This window comes from Symphalangus syndactylus, chromosome 10, assembly GCF_028878055.3.
Source record: "Symphalangus syndactylus isolate Jambi chromosome 10, NHGRI_mSymSyn1-v2.1_pri, whole genome shotgun sequence".
Classification (NCBI taxonomy): domain Eukaryota; kingdom Metazoa; phylum Chordata; class Mammalia; order Primates; family Hylobatidae; genus Symphalangus; species Symphalangus syndactylus.
The window spans coordinates 56984935-57005382 of NC_072432.2; the positions used below are offsets into that span (position 1 = coordinate 56984935).

At 36.0% G+C, this 20448-nt stretch overlaps 1 protein-coding gene across 4 annotated transcripts in view; it reads left to right on the forward strand.

Annotated features, from left to right (window-relative positions):
• PRKG2 (protein kinase cGMP-dependent 2) overlaps positions 1 to 20448 on the forward strand; it is a 117950-nt gene that overhangs the window by 51280 nt on the left and 46222 nt on the right. For 2 of the 4 annotated variants that reach the window (XM_055297195.2, XM_055297194.2), the window contains exons 7-13: positions 1809 to 1886; positions 3457 to 3551; positions 6549 to 6617; positions 11180 to 11278; positions 12569 to 12722; positions 15184 to 15320; positions 18725 to 18814. In XM_055297195.2, the coding sequence (XP_055153170.1) occupies positions 1809 to 1886; positions 3457 to 3551; positions 6549 to 6617; positions 11180 to 11278; positions 12569 to 12722; positions 15184 to 15320; positions 18725 to 18814 (722 nt within the window). Of the gene's footprint in view, positions 1 to 1808; positions 1887 to 3456; positions 3552 to 6548; positions 6618 to 11179; positions 11279 to 12568; positions 12723 to 15183; positions 15321 to 18724; positions 18815 to 20448 lie in introns of those variants that run through there. The other 2 variants (XM_055297197.2, XM_055297199.2) reach the window with 2 other exon arrangements.

Consider the following 20448-nt stretch of genomic DNA (forward strand, 5'->3'; position numbering starts at 1 on the left):
TGCTTAAAGTTTGGGGCTTTAAACTAGATTATCATGAATTGGCTAGGTGAATGAACTATTGAATATAGTTGCATGAGCATAGAATTATTTCTGGTTGGGGTCAGAGAGATGCAGCAGAAGTGGAATCCAGAGACACTGTGAGGGTAAGAAATGAACATGCCATCACTGGTTGTGAGATGGAGGGGGCTCTCTCCAGGGATGGGAGAGACCTTACGGGCAGTTCCCACTGTCAGTTAGTAAGGAAATGGGATCTTATCCTGCAGGTGAATCCTTCCAGCAACCTGAATGACCTTGAAAATGAATTTTCCCCTGAGCTTCCAGAATGACATAAGCCCTATTGATACCTTGAGCTCCATCCTGAGAGACCCTAACTGAGAAACCTAATTGAGTAACACTGTGCCTAGACTTTCTGACTCACAGAAACTGTAAATAATAAAAGAGTGTGGCTCTAAGCCACCAAGTTTGTGGTTGTTACAGCAGCAATAGAAAACTAATGTGCTTTCCTAAATCTTTGAAGATAAGGGTTGTTACTTTAATTTTATGGGTTGAGGAAAGTAAACTTATTGTAAACTGGGATTTAAATATAGACCTGTTTGGCTTCAAAGTACTTTTTACTCCAAAAATATTATACATCCTTCCATGAGATGTTGACATATCTTATAAAATGTACATAATGTTATGAAAATAAAAGGCATGTTTACTAGTATTAGGAGTAACATTTATTCCAGAAATGTAAATAGGTTTTAAGAATAAATGATCAAGAAAGTATTGAAAAACAACAGATACAAAAGGAGTTTAGTTTGGAATTTATTTTCAAGTCTAAAAGAAAAACAAGAGAGAGCAATTATGTGGTTAGTTATGCCTTTTTAAAAATTAAAGAAGCCACTTTTGTTTGTATAAATAATTAAGAGATCCATCTTAGTTCTATGACTTTAAGACAAGATCAAATTAAAGCAAAGTAGAGGTGGACAGTTTAATCTGTCCTTTGTTTTCTGAGATATTTAGTCGCTCCTTTGGTCTGACAGGTGGATAGATTACTTTTCCCTCCTCAAGAATTTTCTAATCACATAAACATTTACAAGAGAAACAGATGTTAATAAATAAAAAAGAAATATGCAATAATTTGAGGTTTCATGAGGATAAATCTAAATTAAATAATAGAATTATTTATTATAATTATTAATTATAATAAATAATTAATAAATAAATTTATTAATTAATAAATTAAATAATAGAATTAAGTAAACATTTCCAGGGTCAATGCTTTATGATGACAAATCTTTGGATATAGCATTATGACAGCACTACCTACTGTGAATGTAGAATCTTCCAAGAGGTTGCTTTTCAAGGAATTAGAAATTAAGGATAATTTTCCTAATATCCATTGGGGATATTATATAATCACTTGTTCTTTTTCTAGAGCCCAGACTCAATTTTTAGAATGTTGCTGATCACCAAACAGTTTATATTTAGATTATGCAGGTGAAAGCTGGTGATAGTTGCCTGGCTCTCATTTCTCTTTATATCTTTGGACCCCGTGCCTGAAATTCAGTATTCCAGGTGAATTTACTCTGTGAAAGAAGAAAACATAAGTGCAGATAATAAAGCAAAAGTCTCCTTACTTTTCTACAGTTTATGACTGCAACGTAAGAAAAGCTTACAGTTTCAGTAGGCAAAAAACAACCAAACAAACCCTAAAACAGGTGTGGAATACTCATTTCAAAGACAAAAGGAGTTCTGCTTCCTTTATGTCTTCAATTATGTGTCTCTACTTGATCTTACATTTTCTTTCTCTCTCATCCCAACAGGAATACTATGACAAAGGAGATTACATCATTAGAGAGGGCGAGGAAGGAAGTACCTTTTTCATTTTGGCAAAAGGAAAGGTAACTATTAATTAAAGCTTACTGAATACAGATTATTTTAAATCAGTTTGCCATAAACTCAACTATGCTTTGCATTGCAACATAGGTCCTCCACTTTGGACAGATAAAGGAGCTTCTATGAGTAAAGTCCCATGCAATTCTGTTTGAACACTGGGTTTGGAGTGGAGGCCACAGGACCCCCTAAGAAATAATAACTTCTTAGTGATGTTATGTAGGTCACTTGATTTTTTGGGGGGAGACCTAGCTTAATTGTATATGAGATGGTGGATTATTTATAAGGTCCCTTCTGGCTATGAATATGTGATTCTCAATCATCCCCAGATTCCAAGATCAGTACTAGAATATTTTCTCATCCAACAGATATGACAAGTAGCAGGTGGAGAATGAATTCAGCAATTGAAGACAGTAATGATTAGGTATCAAGCTTATAGAACCAATATGGCTCAGAATTTCAATTGATACAAAACAGCTCAAGTGAATTTAGATGCTGATGCAAAATTTATACTAACATGTACAATAAGTCTTTTTCTTTACCTAGATATTGAATGGATAACATGTTGCCAGTTGTTCCAATGTTGACTCAACAGTGTTACTCAGAGATGAAAAGCATTTGTGAAATATTGAAGGAAAGGGTCAATTCTTGAGCACCTGTGTGTATAAACTTTCAGATTTTTACATATGTTATATGGAAGAGTTTACCATCAGGGAGTCAGGCACTGCCATTTGTAAACTGGATTGTGGTTGAACTTTGAATTTGGCCCCAAGTGAAGGAAAAACATGAACAAAATAGTTTCAAACCTCTGAAACTCTTCAACACTCAGAACTACTCTTGTCATTTTTTCCCAACCTAGACCCCATACTTTGAAATAATTCTTGCTAATAAAAAATTGCATTTTTTATTTTTAAAATTTTAATTCATTGTGACATACATAAATGCCAAACAGAATTTCTATTCAGCCTGAAGCAGCACTTGTTACCATGTTGAACTGGAATAACTCTAGCCACAAACAGGGCTTTTGCTGTTTGGCCCTGCTGGGTGGGGGGTTCTTAAGCCTTTGTGGGCAACAGATTGCTTTGAGATGCCCATGAAAGTTGTAGACCCTTCTTCAATCAACATTTTGCATTCAGTTTTAGAAGGTGCACAGGATTCGGCCAATCTATTGATACCAGACTCAGAACTACTGATACTCAACCTTATTTTTGATAAATTTGTCAACTCTATTAGGCTTTTTAAAATAGAAAAAGTTCCCACAAGACCATTATTGTTTGCTTTGTGGATCTCTCAGAAGGAATCACTGGATTCACATTTAAAATTTAACTTCAGGAGGTGGAGTTTATTTCCTCTTACAGTGGGTAGTTATTTGATAATATTAGACCATAGGATTTCCCACATCCATCAAAATGGGCTGAATGTAGGTAATTGTCCTAATTACTGTAAAATTAAAACAAAGTATTGTCTTTTTCCTTGTCCAAGTTTATATAGGTCTGGAGGGTTTGGTTGAATGAATGTGTGTTCAGATTCTCCTTTTTCTTCAGTCTCTTTCTCTTTGTATTGTTTAACATTGTTTAGGTAAAAGTAACACAGAGTACAGAAGGCCATGATCAACCACAGCTGATCAAAACACTGCAGAAAGGAGAATACTTTGGAGAAAAAGCTCTTATCAGGTGAATTCATGAATTATATGCCATACTTTGGATAAAATGCTTTGACTATTTTTTATATAAAATCATTTAGAGTTGTTAAATTGAGCTACCAAGTTAATGGCAACAAATATCCTAATATTAAATATTTTGAAGTGATTTCTTAAAAATTTTTTATGCAGGAAATGAGTATGCTAATTTGCAGAGGAAATAAGTGGAAAATCCTAAGTTTGCTAGTGAAAATGAAATTGGTGTTCTATTAAACTTTTTAGTTTCAAAAAAGGGTCTGAGAAAAGATTAAAAATGGAAAAATTACCCTTGTATGCAGATTTTTATATTTCCAAGGTTTGAAATATTGCCTACTTTAGAGTTTTCACGTTTTTAAAAATTACAAAATAATTTTATATATTTCGTGTGCTTTTAAATCATCAGGTCAAAAGTAGTATTTTTCTTAAGAATTTTTATCAGCTCGTTTTGCAAGTTTTAAAAACAACTCAAAATAGTATATTTGCAATTTTTACCACAACCTTCAGTCTTGAGGTATGAGTTTATTTACTGTTGATCTAATTTATGGAAGAAATATTTTTGAAAGTTAATTAAATGGCTCGAGGGACACTTTGCATTTCCTGGAACTCATAAAACCTCAAGTTTGATCGAGTGCATTTTCCTAAATATAAATAACTTTATAAAATATTAAGTTAAAGTCAGAGCAACACACTTTATTGGAATTATCTATGTTTTCAAATTAATACTTGGAATCACTTAAGAAATCAGTTAAAATTTACATATGACTAAATGCATTTGTTTCAACCGTATGCTTTTGGAAAAGGAATAGTATTCCTGTTCATTTATCTTCTTACCCTTGGCCTATGAAACCCCAATTCTGCTGATTTGTAGATCGGGTTTACATAAGTACAGAGCAAAGAAAAAGTGTTCAGATATTACCTGAAGACAAATTTGAGTCTTTAAAAATCACAAATCTCTTAGTTTTTAAAGAAAACCAAGTACTAAAAATAAAGTTTTAGCTATTATGTAAGCAATTTAAAAGTGGGATTTAAAGATAAGCTGAATTCTTCTTTACCACTTTATAGCTGGTAATGAACTTGTTTCAATATTAGGAAAATTATTCTTCTTTTTATTTGTAACAGAATATAAATACATTCATGCAATATAATAATGTAATATCATTATCCAGGGCTTCAGTGTCTTTGTTCTTAACACTTACAGGTTTTCTCTTACTTTCAAGCAAAACAACTGAAGCTTGAAAGTGCACAGAACTTTATAAATGCAGTATAGAGTCAAAATAGCTCTTGAAAGAAAATATGTTATTCAGTTTTGCTGGGCCTGAAATAATTTATGCTATATGTTGTGGCTAGCCAATTACAGTGTTTTCCCATAAAAAAAGCATGGGAATTTATGTTTAAGATAGACACTCAACTCCTAAAGGTGTCTGAAAGCATCAATGAGAAGGAAAGTTGGGGGCAAATATTTTTATATTTTTGTGCCTTTTAATGCTATCACATTTTAGGGCCACTGACCATGATTCAGTAATCCTTATATTCTGTGTATTTCCATGACTTGACATTAAATAGTCCCTGGAGTTCTTTCAGAATTTTATGTGCAAAAATATATCTATGGCACTTACACAGTTACTATGAAAGAAACATAAGTGTATTTACATACATCTAATACTTGTAAAATGTTTGCAGAGAATATTCTCAGTCAAAATCATGATACTGACATGCAAAAGGAATACCATATGCCTTTCCTTTCTCTAAGCTCACAGATCAAATGGTTGGCCCACAGTCAAGATCATGTCTGTGTCTATGTCTATGTCTATGTTTATGTCTATTTCTAGATCTGTCTGGCTCTACATCCACCATCTCTATCTCTACCTTTACATATACAAGTACAAATTTTCCTGCTGCTATCTCAAACGTCCATGAAACTGAAGTGTTTTCACTGATATCGTCTAACAAGGACCCTATAAACTTGGGAGGGACAGTGAGTTATGTCAGAAGGTCTCAGAATGTGAGCTAGGTAGATAGGGGTCTTTGAAATAGTAGAGATGGGCTGCCGGTGCTTTTCCTGTCCCATTACTAAGAGAAGGCAAAGGAAAGATACTTTGTGCAATAACATTTTTGATGAAATTTCCTAGAAGAGACCCAAAGCATACTCCAGGGCATGCTTGGTACTCCCAAGTCACCTTAAATGAATCTCAGAGCACTGGGTGCCTTGTGGATGTACCTTTTTTGTGTGTGTCTTTTAGTTTATAACTAATAGAGGGAGGAAGCTAATATAAGTAAAGGTCTCTAAAGAAGTACTTTACCTGATACCCATTGGCATTCATTAGGTAATTAAATTTGCTGCCATTAGATCATATATACTTGCAAGATGTCAATTATAAGATGCACTGCTATTTTATATACATCTAAGAAAAAGAAAATGCTGCTAATTACACTACAATTTATCAATTTTAAGACATGCTCTAATTTCAGAGATTTTAATGGAAAAATATACACTTTACACTTTGAAATGAAAGTATTTTAGTATTTAATTAATTGGATGATATGGCACTGAAACTACTTTTTTATTTTATTAATGATTGGTTTATCTTATGCTAATTACTTGACCATTTTTCCAATGCATTTCTCTGATAAGTTAATTTCAGTTTTGCCTTCTTGTTAGTGAATAGTTCTCCTTTGATCAGAGGAGAGCTATTTTATTTTGACTTCCACAAAGCTCAGAATGAGATCCCATAAACATTTGTAGTCACTTATTCTTCTCTGTTCCCAGTGCAATTATCTTCTTCTCCTCTGAATTCCTGTGTACATAACCTCTACTGGGGCACATTTCAAATCTTTTTTTGGGGGGATATAAATTATGATGTTTAAAAGAAGCAGTTTTTGGCAGGTTTAAGTGATGGTTGTGTTTTCATACAAAGTTAGTACGTTCCCTAATAAAAGTGGATGTTTAATTTCTAATTGTAGTGAAAATTGACTTTCCTATTTTTGTTTGCAGTGATGATGTCAGGTCAGCTAACATTATTGCTGAAGAAAATGATGTTGCATGCCTGGTTATAGATCGAGAGTGAGTATACTGATGTTGGAGGAGGCAGGCCACTGCCACCTTTGAAGACTTGGCCTTCTGTTACTTCAAGGCCGATCTGTTTTCTCATTCATCACCACTTGGAAATACTGGCCGATCTCAGCTGCAAGTACATTCTATTAAAATTCATGGGAAGGAACAGGGCCTTCTGATCTGAATCGGTCTGTGGCAGGGGCAGATGCTGGCAGGCTAAATATTTTGTGTGCAGAGTTTGTACATAAATATCAGCAATAGACTGATTTAAATTCTGCATCTTCTAGGGAAGTAAGTTGATTAGTTCTCTTATGGATTTCTTCCATACAATATAGTGAACAATTACCTACTTTATTTCTAAAATGCCTTTAGTAGTCAAAAAATTTTTGAACAAAACCTCTCTCAAAGCATAAAATATATATTAGCTACATATTTTTCCAGAGTGGCTTTAACTGAACATTTGTTGTAATTTATAAGTGGTGTGTGTCAATATTAATCTCTAAATGTTTTAGGTTATTCTTCAAAATAAGTCTCATTTTATATCCATCACTCATTTTAAATCATGTTTGAATCTGCCCCCCTGGGTTTCTCATTAATCAATTCAATATTTATTGGTTATATACTTGACAAAATGAAGGAAATTCAGTGATACCAAAGGCAGGCCATTGTCAGAAAAGTCATAGTGTAGTCAAAGAAATAGAGCATACTCATATGAAATATTAACAAAAATTATAAAATGACAACAGATACCACAAGGTAGTATATAGTTGACTGTTAAATAAATACAGCATTTATTGAAAATAGAGTCTAGAGATATAGAGCTGGAAAAACACTTTAGAGCATTTAAAAATGTATTTTTCTTATGGAAAATTTTAAACATATCAAAAAATAGACAGAATGGTATCATGAACCCATAATGCAAGTTCAACAATGATCAATTTATGCGTTATCTATACCCCTTTACCATTTCCTGCTATCCCCACACTATTTTTAAGCAAATTCCCAACATAAAATTATTTTATCTATACATTTTAGTTGCATTTCTAAAACCTAAGTATTACATGTAATGCATGACCACAATAAGGCTAACATGCCTGAAATGTTAACAATAATTCTTAATATCACTTAGAGTTATTTTAATTCTCTCCTCTACAGATACAAAATGAGTCCCAGGTAGGTTGCATAATTTCCCCAGCAGTGCTCCCTGTGCTGGAGCCATCCCTGTCCGGGCTTTCTAACTCATTTCCCCATGCTTCCCACCATGCCATTTGGCTCCCAAGCATGTGTTCAAAAAGAGGAGCAATCACTATGCAGTAAAGTGGTCAAGGTTTTATTCTAATTTTTAGGTGCGGAAAAGGGATTTAAAGTATTAACAGGACTTTTCTAGGCAAAGAGGAAATGTTGAAGTCACCCTAGGTGAAATAAAACCCTCAGGCAAAAGCATAGGACTAGAAAAGGGCGAAGTGTGTTCAGATAAAGGTAATCTTTGGATGCCAACTCTCAAATGGAAAATATATGGCTACAGTATTGTATCAATAATGCATTGTTTTGTATATATGTTCCTTAAAATATGTGCAAGCACTGAGTGGTATTAGCTGTGTGGTAAAATATTATAAATGGATGCAAAATGCTAGGACTAAAAATAGGATAGAAAGGAGGAACTCATTTCCTTTTTCTTCATTGTAATCACATACACCACATATTTACACAATGTCTCATCTATTCATAATCCATAAAGAGGATGCAATAATTTTATATGGCTTACAAGTTACTTGCCAGTTTATAATTTTAAAATGTTTAGTTCACATGTGTATAATTTAGAGTCTGCAATATACAAAGTATTGCATTAGGCACAATAAGACATAAAAATTACATGAATATTTTCTGTGGATAAGACAAACTGATTATCAGATATAACTAGGTTTACTTACATCTTGGATTTACTGAGACAGTTCAGATTACACCAGCATATTTAATATTGACACATCATTTCACTCAGAAATATATTCCAGCTTGGATGGTAAATTATATGATCATCCTAGCTATGACTTACAGACTAGAATAAGATCCCACAATAATGCTCTCATAGCAGCCTTTATACCCTTGTCATATCATTATAACACCTTGATTGCTTTGTTTAACATCTGTCTCTCCACGCTTCTGTAAGCTTCATAAATACAGAAACATGTAACTTGTTCACTGCGGTTGCAGTGCCAGCGTTTGACATAGTCCTTGGCATATGGGAAGTGCTCACCAGATGGTGGCTGAATACAGGGCACCATCCTTGCAATGAAATATAGTGACTGAAAGCCAATGACTTTTTATTTCTCCTTTCTTAATTCATGATTTTAACAAAGGCTTAGATTGCTTACAGTGCAAGAAGGAGAGTTAAAGTTTGAGTTATATTTCCTATTTTTAAATGTGATAAAATATGAAATAACCCTTTTGTACGGCAAGAGCTCTAAACAAATGGGAAATGCTATTTGTCACATCTCTATCATTGACTGTTGGGACAAATTTCAAAAAAAAAAGTTCATTAGTTATTGCTCAGGCTATAGCATCTGAATTAATGTAGGCTATTTGAATATCACAGCAACAATTTTGTAGCTGTTTAAACTTGACTTTAGGATTAGTTAGTGGAGAATTTCTAGAGACCTATAGCACCCTTCTCACCTCTATTTAGGAAATAAGATTTGTTTACAGTAATACTGCAGTTAGTTTAATAGCCAGCAAAATAATGGTGAAGTATAGAATAAATAAAAGTAAAACAAAGTAAGAGTGTTTCCTTTTTAACAGAAAATTTCAACTATTGGAGATTAGAAAATTCACAGCCATCCTGTTTTATGTCTCACTACTCTTTAGTCGACAAAGGTCAGTCCATAGAACAGGCTAGAAAAGAGTAGAGAATAGATCTGGAGGGGAAAGGAAAAATACCCTGCACAGTATGTAATATGTGCTTAATAAAGTAAATATAGATTGGTTGTCAAATAAATGGGTAGAGGCAGTAAGTTGAGACAGCACAATATTGAGGTGGCTCTGGCTTATTAATTTTAGGTATTTTGAGGTAAACTCACTCTTTTCATTCTACTGTGTACTAGGTACTTAAAATATTACAAAGATGATTAAAGCATGGTCTTTGCTTTTAAGAAGGATACTATTTTGTAGTAGGGAAAAGAATTACCCTGATAATTACAAGTCAAGATAGATTGTTGGAGTTAGAAGCGGGGAAGCATTGGAGGTAATCAAGAAAGTTGGCCTTTCACTGGTGAGGAAAAGGATTATTTTTTCTCAAGGGCATAGGACTATGTTAGAGTTCCCAATGATCATGGACGGGAGACAGAGTGATTAGATCAGGCCTATGAGAAAACTGTGATCCAGGAAGGGTGAGAAGGGTAATGAGATGTTGGCTGATCCTCAGAGAACTACTGAAGTAAGGTAAAATGTTTTGGATTTAATTATGAAGGAATATGAAATGGAGAGAGTTATCTTGAGACAAGAGATAAATTTTATTCTTGATTTAAAATATATATAGCTTAACTTAATTAAGTAAAGTTAAAAGAATCTGTAACCCCTGTAACCTGTTGATTCAGTAAACACATCATGTAAGGCTGTTCCCTTCCCACTATCTTCTTAAAAAAATTGCTGTTAAACCTTGTGGAGAAATAGGAACACTTTTACGCTGTTGGTGGGACTGTAAACTAGTTCAGCTATTGTGGAAGACAGTGTGGCAATTCCTCACGGATCTAGAACTAGAAATACCATTTTACCCAACCATCCCATTACTAGGTATACACCCAAAGGAATATAAGTCATGCTGCTGTAAAGACTCATGCACATGTATGTTTATTGTGGCACTACCCACAATAGCAAAGACTTGGAGCCAACCCAAATGTCCATCAGTGATAGACTGGATTAAGAAAATGTGGCACATATACACCATGGAATACTATGCAGCCACAAAAAATGATGAGTTCATGTCGTTTGTAGGGACATGGATGAAGCTGGAAATCATCATTCTCAGCAGACTATCACAAGGACAAAAAACCAAACACTGCATGTTCTCACTCATAGGTGGGAATTGAACAATGAGAACACTTGGACACAGGCAGGGGAACATCACACACTGGGGCCTGTCATGGGGTGGGGGGAGTGGGGAGGGATAGCATTAGGAGATGTACTTAATGTAAATGACGAGTTAATGGGTGCAGCACACCAACATGGCACATGTATACGTATGTAACTAACCTGCACATTGTGCACATGTACCCTAGAACTTAAAGTATGATAAAAAAATATATATATATAAAACCTTAAATACAAGGCAGAAAAGTATAAAAAAGTTTTCTGTTCTCATTAATAGCCCCTTTGCTTTTATAAACTCAGAGGATCAATTATATATAGCTTTTGATAACCATTCTACATATTACATCAACTTTAATATTTCATAAATTATTTAAAAAATGATTTATAAAGTCATGAATAACCAGCTAGTGCTTTATGAGCTTAGAAGAATGTCAAGTTGCCTTGGTAACTATCAGCACAGAGCATTTTATTTTATTCTATCTATTTAGAACATTCAACCAAACTGTCGGTACATTTGAAGAGCTGCAAAAATACCTTGAAGGATATGTGGCAAACCTGAACCGTGATGATGAAAAAAGACATGCGAAGTAAGTGGAGGAATGTTTTCCTGAGCCGGAACTGACTCCTGGCAGCCAATAAATAAAGAAGGGGACAGAGAGTGTGACTTGCTGTGTGCTAACTTTTAATGTGCCTTCACTAGAAAATTCTGGAAAGTTATTTTGAATTGTTCTTCCACAAAGACAACACCACTTCCACTAGAATGGATATTATCTAAGTCTATTATAAATAGTCTGCTCCTTTATTTTGGGTGATGAGTAGGAATGTTAGGGAGAAATGTTCTAATCCAGGGCCTTACAAAAGGGATATTTTATGTTGCCTGGTGACCTAGCTCAAAAAGACATTAATATTTGATTAGAGGTAAAGAGCAGGGTTATAGTTAGAATTTTTTCAAGATGTAAGGAATCTATTGCCCAGCGATATGTGGAGGAGGGGGTTGGGTAAGTCTCTAAATGTAGTAATGGTGATTAATTTTTTGTGTGTACTAGAAAACTCTACTTTTGTTAAATGAAAATTATTTGAAAATTGTTTGCTGAAACATTTTTTAGAGTGAATGCTTAAGCATATGTTCACTAGATAGTGCTATCAAAGCCATAAAGTCAAAATTCTTAGAAAACTTAAATTAGAATTAAATTAGAATATTCAATCAGTACTTCATATGTTTTTGCAATTTTTATGCTGAAGGCCTTTTGTGGTAATAATTTATGAATATGTAACCCAGAGCAGTAAACCTTAATTAAAAGAGAAAAAAATGGGTATTACTTAGACATAAAGTAAGAAATGTACTTTTCATATTTCACAAAGCAGTTATTTTGGTTCAGCCATGCAAAGCTTCAAGATCTGATAAAACTAGCAAAATGTGGGAAAGGTTGTCAGTGTGGCATTCTCCTGTACATGCAGCAAAGGAAGTGGCTCCCTTGTTTCATTCCCTTTCATTGACTGCTTTTCATGGTTGTTTTTTAACAGCTTTTTTGAGGTATATATATTTTTAGTTTAAAAAAAAATTCCACACTGAGAAGAAGCCTAAGAGGTACATTTTAAATACCACAAACTATACCCATTTTACCTCTCATTGATTCAATTTGGCATTCATCTGTTTCCTAGTGTATGTGTATGTGTGAGTTTTATGTTTGTATATTCTATTGTTTTCTCCCTGTGTGGGACTGAGTCTGATCCATAAAAGTTGAGATAGCCTTTGTGGCAACTATAAATCATAGTTACAGCAGAAATTAGACTGTCGTAGGAGTGAAATTTATGTATGGCAGGACACCTTCTTGATTATGGGTGTGTGTGTGTAAAGTTTCACTTCTCTTGTACAGGCGGTCCATGTCTAACTGGAAGCTGTCCAAAGCACTCTCTCTGGAAATGATTCAGCTGAAGGAGAAGGTGGCCAGATTTTCCTCATCATCCCCATTCCAGAACCTTGAGATTATTGCAACACTGGGCGTTGGTGGGTTCGGAAGAGTTGAGCTTGTAAGGGGTTTACGTTTCAAGCATCTGAGAGAAGCCTTTTGACTTTTTTGTTTTATATTCCAGCATATCTTGGAGGAATGTATGAATTGTTACTGGTATCTTAAATGTTGCTTTGAACTGAAGTTGAGAAAGTAAATTTTCACTCTGTATATTGTATAGTAGCAGGTCTGTGCTAGTAAGTAACTTGTAATAATCACCTGCTAGTTCAAGCTTATATCACCTTTTGTGAATTTTCTTCTTGATAATTATCAATATACCAAGTAAGCACTTCCAAAAGGAAACATAAAATAATGTATTTTCTAACAGCAAATGTGTGTCTATATACATTCATGACACATTTAGTCTCCATACACTAAAGAAGAATGTGTCAAGTGAAAATGCCATAGAAATGAAATATTCAATGTTATAGTTGTGTTCTTTAAACAACTCCAGTACCATGTCTGTATTTCACCTTCATTATTTTATTTTTGGGTTGCTCAAAATTTCATATTGTGAGAAAAGAAGATGAATGAAAGGGAATATTTGGGCCGGGCGCGGTGGCTCACGCCTGTAATCTCAGCACTTTGGGAGGCTGAGGCGGGCGGATCACGAGGTCAGGAGATCCAGACCATCCTGGCTAACACGGTGAAACCCCGTCTCTACTAAAAATACAAAAAATTAGCCGGGCACGGTGGCGAGTGCCTGTAGTCCCAGCTACGTGGGAGGCTGAGGCAGGAGAATGGCATGAACCGGGGGGCAGAGGCTGCAGTGAGCTGAGATCGCGCCACTGCACTCTAGCCTGGGTGAAAGAGCGAGACTCCTTCTCAAAAAAAAAAAAAAAAAAAAAAGAAAGAAAATATTTGAAGAGAAGCCTTCTGTAGTGCTTATCAGGATATCTGGGAACTTACAGCCTGATTTCAGTTGTGCCTTCCACATCACCCTCTTTGAGCTATCAGCTTCCAAGGAGTAGCACAAGTGGTACTGTCAGAACAAGTTTTCTAAGGAAAATGTGGAATAGAGATCTGTGGCCTTACTGGGTACAGATGGCTCTGAGGCCTTGGCAATTACCAAGTCCTTCTTTGCCCATAAGATTTTTAAGGATTCACCGTACCTTATCTTCTGGGAACTCTGCTGACCTGTTGGTCTGCTGGCTGGCTTTGGGCATGAGCAGATTTGAAATGCTGTCAGGAGAGTATGGACAGTACGCTTCAGACCCAGTCCTTACTTCATCTCTGATCGGGGTGGGGACAAATGGTTCCTTAGGATAAATAATGTGCGTAATGTCTCTTATACCTTATGGAGAGATAAAGATAATACCTGTCTGCAGTGGTATTTTTCGTGAAAGTTTGTGGAAAAAGGATTCCATTAACAAAGCTGAGATCTGTTTTCTAATAATAATTGAAGCAGTAAATCCACCATTGATTTAAAAGTCATGGGCAGCACTAATGGCAAACATGAGCAAAATATGGAGTGCAGCCATTTCTGCACAATCTAGTTACTTATCTAGCATAGTCTGCTTATGGAGTTTTAAATCTATCAAAAAATTATTTTAAAATGTTTATTTCCTATTAAGGAAATACTTGATCGTGCATCTAGACTAGTACTGTTTAATAGAACTGTGCTGAGGGAAATGTCCCATATCTGTGCTATTCAATAGCGTAGCCACTAACTAGATGTGACTATTGAGCTTTTGAAATGTGGCTAGTATAACTCAGGAACTGAATTTTTAATTTTATTTAATTTAAATTTACATAACCTCATGTGATTTGCAGTTATCATATTGGATGGTACAGATACAGAGCTTGATTTCATATATGTTGCTTTAGGCTGGGTGCAGTGGCTCATGCTTATAATCCCAGCACTTTGGGAAGCCAAGGTGGAAGGATTGCTTGGGCTCAGGAGTTTGAGATTAGCCTGAGCAACATAGTGAGGACCCACCTTTATAAAAAATACAAAAATTAGCTGGGTGTGGTGGTTTACACCTGTAGTCCCAGCTACTCAGGAGGCTGAGATGGGAGGATAGCTTGAGCCCAAGAGGTCAAGGCTGCAATGAGCCCTGATTGCACCACTGCATTGTGGGCGACAGAGTGAGACCCTGTCTTAAAATATAATAATAATAATAATAATAATAATAATAATATATCTTGCTTTGAAAGCAAAGTGAATAATAAGAAAAAAATGGCAATTCTAGTCAAAGTTTTTTATGTCACCCAATTAAAAATAGAATAGCTATCTAAATATTAAGTCTAACAGAATTTTTTTGCTTTAATTCAAAAATTTTAGAGCCACATCCCAGATAGATGAACTATTCTAGAAATAGTGATGAAAGGGAGGTGTGTACACTTGAATTAAAGTTCTCAAAGGGATAAGTGGCTAAGGGCTTCCATACTAATTAAACATGAAACAGTTTTAACTCTCATCGATTAGCATGTTTTATAGAGATACAAGTTAATTTTGAGGTATCTTTCCATTTCTTACATAGGTTAAAGTAAAAAATGAGAATGTCGCTTTTGCTATGAAGTGTATAAGGAAGAAGCACATAGTTGACACCAAGCAGCAGGAGCATGTCTACTCAGAGAAGAGAATCCTAGAGGAGCTGTGCTCTCCATTCATTGTGAAGTAAGTGAGCAGTTGGCTTCCAAGGACTTAGGATTTTCAGGCTCTTTATTTATGTATTTACTTAAATTATTTTTATTTTTATTTTTAATTTTTGTGGGTACATAGTAGGCATATACATTTATGGGGTACATGAAATGTTTTGATACAGGCATGCAATGCATAATTACAGCATGGAAAATGGGGTATCCATCCCCTTGAGCATTTATTCTTTGTGTTACAAACAATCCACTTATACTATTTTAGTTATTTTACAATGTCCAATTAAATTGTTACTATGATCCCCCTGTTGTGCTATCAATTGCTAGATCTTATTCTTTCTTTCTATTTTATTTTGTACCCATTAACCATCTCCCCTTCCTGCATGTCTCCCCACTACCTTTCCCAGGCTCTGGTAACCACTCCTCTGTTCTCTATCTCCATGAATTCAATTGCTTTGATTTCTAGACCCCACAAATAAGTGAGAACATGTGATGTTTGTCTTTCTATGTCTGGCTTATTTCACTTAACATAACGACCTCCAGTTCCATCCATGTTGTTACAAATGACAGAATCTCATTTTTTTTGTATGGTTGAGTAGTACTCGGCTCTTGTTTTAAACTTTCCATGCAAGAGGACAGAACGAAGAGGTGGAGGAGGCCCCACTCTGGATTCTCCAACCCAGTCACAGCAACAGTACTAAGTTTGAGATCTGGGTTCAGATGTTTTCCAGTTGTTTTGATTCTTTTTTTTTTTTTCTTTTGAGACGGAATCTAGCTGTGTCGCCCAGGCTTCAGTGCAGTGGCGCGATCTCTGCTCACTGCAAGCTCCGCCTCCAGGGTTCATGCCATTTTCATGTCTCAGCCTCCAGAGTAGGTGGGACTACAGGCGCCCGCCACCACGCCTGGCTAATTTTTTTTTTTTTTTGTATTTTTAGTAGAGACAGGGTTTCACCGTGTTAGCCAGGACGGTCTTGATCTCCTGACCTCGTGATCCACCCGCCTCGGCTGGATTACAGGCGTGAGCCACTGCGCCCAGCCTGTTTTTATTCTTGAGTAGACATCACAAAAATGTGTGTGTGTATATATATGTGTTTGAGTATGTGTGTGTGTGTATATATATATGAATATAAAATTATTGAGGAATAGTTTGAACTGGTTATTTTATTCAGAGTTAATGCAGAACTGGGGACTAGGGAAGCAAGGATTTGTGTGAAACTCCTCAGAGAGCATCCTGATCTTGAATTTCTGCAGAAGGCAGCATTTGGGCACATGTGGGAAGCCAAGGGGGAATGTACTCTGGTCCTAGTAGTAGCTAGGTACCAAAACATCCATCTTCTAGTAGTTATTCTTTCTGTAGCTGTCACAAGAGTTTGCAAAGAAATATTAATTATTATAGACCACAGCTGTCTATCCTTGTGAATTCATGGGTAGTGGCCTAAGCCAGTTTATGCTTTCATATATGTCGTAATGCCCCAGAGTGTAGTTTTAGTGATTTCTGGGTAATGTAAAGTGTCCCTGCAATGGCTAGAATTTATGCTTTTTGATCAAATGCTTTAAAAGACTCTTTCTCCCTATCCATCTTTCCAGACCCACTTTTTTCCCCAAGATCAACAAAGAAGTTTGAACCCAGGCAGTGCTGGCAATAGAGAGTCATCCAATTATCTTTATATTATGTTCCCAGAATGGATGCCTTTTTAAAATTAATATTTTGTTAACAAGCTATGATGAGCAGCTTCAGGGCATGGATTAGATTGCATTCATTGTCTTATCTTCAACTCTTTCCAAAGTGCCTGGCATGTAGTCAGGCAATAATATGAAGAATAAATATTAATGACAACATTTATTGAGAAATTAACATACATCAGGTGCTGTTCTAAGCTATATCTATATGTATAGATAATCAACACATTTATCTCACTGGTCAATTAGAATAAAATGGATACATATATTTTTCAATGAATATATATCAATAATATGCATAATAATATGTAATCCATATAGAGTAAAATGAATATATATGTTCATTGAGAAACAATGAGAAAACAGAGGTTGCATAGCTAATAAATGTCTGATCTGGATTCAAGCCTTGGCAGCTTAGTTCAGAGCCCACACTTTGAACCACTTTACCTGATTGCTTCTTCTGTCTGTATGCGATATGGCTGTTCTACTGTCTGCTTTGGTCTGGGTGTGGTGCTAGGGAGAAAAGGGGGTCTCTTGATGATTAAGGCCCCAAAACTGCTTTTACACACGGTTGAAATATGATGCCCTGCCTAGGTCCCGCTTCAGAACTGAGGCTCCCGTTCCCCCAGCTTCAAGGAGTGTGGTTGTCAGCTGAGGACTCTAGCTCAGTTCCTCTCTGGGCACTGGTTTTTGTTTTTATTTGGGGAAGAGAACCACCTTGCTCAAGTGAGCAACATAGTGAGGACCCACCTTTATAAAAAATACAAAAATTAGCTGGGTGTGGTGGTTTGCACCTGTAGTCCCAGCTACTCAGGAGGCTGAGATGGGAGGATAGCTTGAGCCTAAGAGGTCAAGGCTGCAATGAGCCCTGATTGCACCACTGCGTTGTGGGCGACAGAGTGAGACCCTGTCTTAAAATAATAATAATAATAATATATCTTGCTTTGAAAGCAAAGTGAATAATAAGAAAAAAATGGCAATTCTAGTCAAAGTTTTTTATGTCACCCAATTAAAAATAGAATAGCTATCTAAATATTAAGTCTAATAGAATTTTTTTGCTTTAATACAAAAATTTTAGAGCCACATCCCAGATAGATGGCATGTAGTCAGGCAATGCATGCCTTCGGGGACATGCATCCAACAACTGCAGAGCCTCTTGAAGCTGAGGCTTTTGTCGAAACTAAAACATAGCCCAATTCTATGTCCTCCCTCCCCCACAGGTGTTGTTTCCAGTTGCACTCCCCACTAATCTTACTGCTTGCAAATCTCAGTCTCAGAGTCTATTTTCAGGGGAATCCAACATCAATTAACCAACTAGGGGATATAAGACATTGACATGAATAACTAGTATGCAAGGCAAATCTTAAAGGTGACATATTCAGAGGTCTCTGAGGTTTTGGAAAAAGGAGAGGACATATTTGATAGGTGGGATAATGAGATGTTTTGTTAAAAAGATGGCCTTGGAGGTTGGCCCTGAAGAATGGATAACATTTTTACGGTAAAACTGAGATTAAGAAGTTCAGTCTGTGGTTAGAGAAAGGCCAATCTAAGTGAGATCCACGGGAGCAGAAGCAAGGCAGTAGGGAAATCAAAGAGGATTTGGCGCGAAGCCCAGTGTAGTTGTGGGGTATTTATATGGAGATGAGGATCATTGTTCATAATGTTAATGATGATAGTTCTAAGCAACTTTAAAAAGGTTTTTAACTAGATTTCTAATAATAACCATGTTTTTATCTGTCTTCACAGATTATATCGTACTTTCAAGGACAATAAGTATGTATACATGCTTCTGGAGGCCTGCTTAGGTGGGGAGCTATGGAGTATATTAAGGGACAGGTAATGAAAAAGTTTGTGTGCTCACGTCTGGTCTAAGGGATGCTATATTTATAATCATTAAAAAAGGCATAGAGGAAATCATTAGGAAATTATTATAACAAAATATCCCTTGATAAAATAAAGTAGTAATAGTGATATTTTCTTAGCTAACGCTACAATAGTGCCCTAACACCACGTAAGGTAGTTGTTGTCATCTGTTTTAGAAAGTAAAGAATCCCAGACTAGAGAGGAGGTGAACTATCCCAGGTTACATGACTGGTATAAAGCAGAATCAGGGTAAAAACCCAGATGTTTCTGATTCCAAATCTCCTAGCAGAAGCAGTGTGATCAACAAAGGTGGGGGTGGGGAGTGGGTAAGCCCTCACTGAAAAGCAGAGCAAGATGCCTGCAAAGATTCAGTTTTACACAAGGGGGTGATTTTCACACAATTAAAATCATAGATACATACTAAGCACCACCTATGTAAAAGGCTCCATAGTGCACGGTGGGGGTCAGCAGGAGACACTCTAGACAGTGTGGACTTTTCTAACCAAAAAGTAAAAAGTAGAAACTTTAACGAGTTTAGAGTTTCCTTGGGAGGCAAAACATTTCATTGTTTAGTGAGAAAACTAAGTGATGACAAAGAAGTGGGAAATTTGTAGTTAAATGCCAAATAGTGTTGTAGATGGTGAGCTCTGAGGAGGGCAGAGAGAGAGAATGTGATGATAGAGGAAGGATTTGAATTAAACTCTAAACATGACCCAAATTTGGAAAGGCAGAGAGGCAGGGAAACTGCTTTAAGACAAAGCAGGGAAGTTGGGGTAGTATTATGTCTCTTTGTGGATGGTGAATGGAAGAATTTGGGTAGAAGTTAAGGGCAACAGAAGACATGAGAAGGTAGGTTGGCATTAGATTGTGGGGATTGATGCAAGGCCACATATTCACAGTCAGACCCGTGCCAGTGTTTTTCAAAGTTGGCCGCACATTGCATTCACGTGGAAAGCTTTTACAAAGTAAAAATGCTGGGCCCTAATGCCAGAGGTTATGATTCATTTAATCTGGGATGGGGTCCAGTAAATGATTTTTTAAATGCTTCTCAGGCAATTTTAATGTGCATTTATGGTTGAGAATCACTGACTTAGGCAAGGAAAGAACATTGAGCATCTGAGTAGAAGATGAATGTGTTGTATCAGGAACATTTCATTGGACGGATTTGAATGGGGAGAACTTGGAAGGGTGAGGAGATTTTCATGATACCTGCAAATGCATTAGCCTCTTCTGTCTTTGCTTCAGTAGGCAAATTTGTTGAGAAAATCTAAATCATTTTAGAAAGGGGAGTTACTGCTACCTGTTAGGCACTGTGCTTAATCCTGAAAATGCTTCTAAGTAAGTATCACACCTTTTTTATGGATTCTGAGCCTCAGAACAGTTAAACAACTTTCTCAAGGATATAGTGAGTGAAAGAAACAGGAGTCAAACCCAGTTTCTGTCACTCCAAAGCCATGTTTCTCTGTGAGATCATGTGGCAAATCACCACTGCATTAAAAAAAAATTCAGTCTGTAAAACTACACACAGTGCTGACAGAGGGGACTCTAATAAAAGATCAAGGGGCCCCAAACAGAAAAGACTTATGATTCCATTTCTACCGGTGTTA